This window comes from Gavia stellata, chromosome Z (genome assembly GCF_030936135.1).
Source record: "Gavia stellata isolate bGavSte3 chromosome Z, bGavSte3.hap2, whole genome shotgun sequence".
Lineage (NCBI taxonomy): Eukaryota > Metazoa > Chordata > Aves > Gaviiformes > Gaviidae > Gavia > Gavia stellata.
The window spans coordinates 13,376,873-13,379,794 of record NC_082637.1 but is presented as its reverse complement, the minus strand read 5'-3'; the positions used below and the strand labels follow the sequence as shown (position 1 = coordinate 13,379,794).

The 2,922-nt window shown below is 61.3% G+C and overlaps 1 protein-coding gene across 1 annotated transcript; it reads right to left on the bottom strand.

The window, feature by feature from the left end:
- Positions 1-353: 353 nt before the first annotated feature.
- Positions 354-1,691, bottom strand: RXFP3 (relaxin family peptide receptor 3). Its single transcript, XM_059834274.1, has one exon. It carries the CDS (start codon positions 1,689-1,691, stop codon positions 354-356), a length of 1,338 nt encoding a protein of 445 aa, XP_059690257.1.
- Positions 1,692-2,922: the final 1,231 nt, after the last annotated feature.

The following is a 2,922-nucleotide window of genomic DNA, read 5'->3' as shown; positions in this document are numbered from 1 at the left end:
CTCTGGTGCCCTGAACATCCTGCATCCTCCCTGGATGGAGTCCCGTCATCCTCCCCAGTTCCTTTTCCCCAGAACAGGTACAAGCACTAAAAAGCATCTCCTAGACACCCCAGTCCCTAGTGCACCACCACTGCCTCCTCCTACTCCTGTTCTCCAGTCTGGGGGACATTTTCAATACAACAATTTCCATCAACAAGCTTCGGAGAGCAGACACAACCCCGAGAGAGCATCTCTCACACAGAAGCTCTCCTTTACTCATCCTTCTTCCCCTTGTCCCTACCAGGCATTCAATATCCCAGGGCCACATCTTGTACAGACCCCACAGTCCCACCCCCCAGAGCCCCCTGCCCATCTCAGCAGCGCTGCTCCGTGGAGCTAGCAGGCAGCAGGTCATAGCGGCTGCTGTACATCACCACCCCAGGGGGATAGTAGGCCACCTCCGGCTGGGCAGTTGCAGCAGGGGAAGAAGCAGTGACAGGGTGGGCAGGCACCAAGGCGTGCAGGGCCTGCTCCTCCTGCTCGGGCTTGGTGGTGTCGGTGAAAGGGCGCATGGTGGTGAGGGAAGGCGAGGTGATCCTCCAGAGGAGGCTCTTCAGTGCCTTGCGAAACTCCCTGCGCATGAGGCAGTAGAGGATGGGATTGAGGCAGCTGTTGGAGTGTGCCAGGCACACGCTGATGGGGAAGAGGTACACTTGGGAGAGGAAGTACTCAGTACTGAAGTGCACCACGTTGAGTTTGATGAGGATGCCCCATGTTGTGAGCGCCTGGTTAGGCAGCCAGCACAAGAAGAAAGACAGCACCACGATGGACACTGATTTAGTCACTTTGGAACGGCGCTTGGTGCTAGGGCCATTGCAGGTGCTGCCGACATGCTTGTCACTGATGAAGCGCACCAGGAGCAAGTAGCAGAGGCTGATGATGGCCAGTGGCACCACGAAGCCCAGCAGCACCTTCTGGATGTGGTACAGACCCAGCCAGAACTGGGCATTGCTGCCTCGGCCCTCAGGGAACTTAACAAGGCAGAGCACATCATCAAAGACGGTGGCAGTGGTGGAAAAAATGGCATGGGGCAGGGAAGCCAGGATAGCTGACAGCCAGATGAGTGCACAAAGCCACTTGGCAGAGCAGCAGCCACCCAGTGGGTCACCTCGCCGCTGGTTCTTCAAGGCTGAAGCCACAGAGCGGTATCGAGCCACACTCATGGCAGTGAGAAAGAAGACACTGGCGTACATATTCATGGCTGTCACATAAGAGACAATCTTACACATTGCCTTGCCAAAGAGCCAGTTGAAGTCCAGCGCGTTCTCCACTGCCCAGAACGGCAAGGTCAGCACAAACTGGAAGTCAGTCACTGCCAGGCTGGTCACAAAGAGGTTGATGGAGGACTTTCTCCAGCCTTGTTTGCTTTTCATCAGGTAGAGCACCAGGAGGTTGCCCACCAGCCCCAGGGCGCACACCACGGAGTACACCAGGGAGATGACAATCCGCATCACGTCGGAGCTGTCCCCCTGCATCCCGTCGGCTCGCTCCAGGTTGATGTTCTTAAAGAGCTGCAGGAGGGACACGTTGCTCCTGTTGCCCACCTGGGCGCCCTCCAGGAAACCCAGCGGCGCATCCCAGGACTCCCAGTCCGCTCCTTCCTTCATGCCGGCGGCTGGCGAGCAGGCACCGCGCTCGCAAGGCTCCCCCATCCCATGCCAGGGAGGGCGACGGGTCCGCAGAAGCCTTTCCCCAGACCCCCGAGCCAGCAGCGGCTGGCGGGCTGTACCAGAGCGGCGGCGGGGACGGCGTCTCTCCGGCTCGGCGGGTCCGCGCGGCTGGCGCCGATCCCGCACGGCGCCGCGGTTATATCCGCGCCGGCGGGGCCGGGGCATGCGCGGTGCGGCGGCGGAGCTCTCCCGGGTGCTGAGCGCGGGCGGCCGCGCCCCCGACCCCCCCCCCCCGCCTCCCGCCCGGCCCCGCGGTGCTCAGTCACGGCCGCTTCATCGCTGCCGCTCGCCTCCGCCCTGTTCCGCCTGCGCGGCTGGGAACCGTGCGTGTGAACCAACCGGGCGGCGCGTTTCCGTGGGCTGAGTTTGGCAAGTGCCCGACCCCAGGCGATGCCCTCTCCCAAAAAGTCCGCCCAGCGGGTCAGCTCCTGAAGAAAATCCCCTGCCGTCCCTCCTGCTCTTGGGAAGTGCTGGGGGCGTCGCACCTCCGCCCGGCTGCAGGAGGAGCCCGAAACAACCTGCGCTTTCCCGCCTGAGAAACCCCGGCACCAACCCTGGACGTGCTTCTCCGTCCCCAACACGACCACGCTCAGGACGGGGACCGACAAACACTTTTCCCACTTCCGGGACGTGGGAAGACGGTGGCTATCCCTAACGTTAAAAGGAACGGCACGGGCAGCGGAGATGGCAAGTCCGGCTGCCGGTAGCAGGCGGTGCTTGGGCGAAAGCAAAAGGGGGGAAGACCCGCGGCGGGCAGAAGCCGCTTCCCCGGAGGCAGAGGGGCGGCCGCGGGCCCCCGGCAGCCGCCCGCCCGCAGGGGGCCCCGGCGCGCCGGGAAGCGGCAGCGGCGGCCGGCACCGGCCCGGGGAGCTCGGCAGCTGCAGCCGGCCCCGTCCCTGCCTGGCGCCGTGCCCGAGCTTCGCTTTGCTACCGAGTTTGCAGCAGAAAGAGAAAGCAACCGATGGTAATAGGAACCCAGGCTTCCCTTTTCCCCCTCTGCTTTTAAATAAATCAAAATCAGTGCACATGTTGAAAAGGAAATAGATTCTAAATATACCTAAATAAAGCACTGCGAATCAGCCATCAGGGGGAGATTAAGGAAAGGTTTAACAAGCAGATTACTTCTCCATAGTCTTTAAACTGATTTATCTCATTGAAATCCCTGCAAAGACATCGCCGTCTGTGCCATTTGTTGCCAGCAGTCCACTCATCG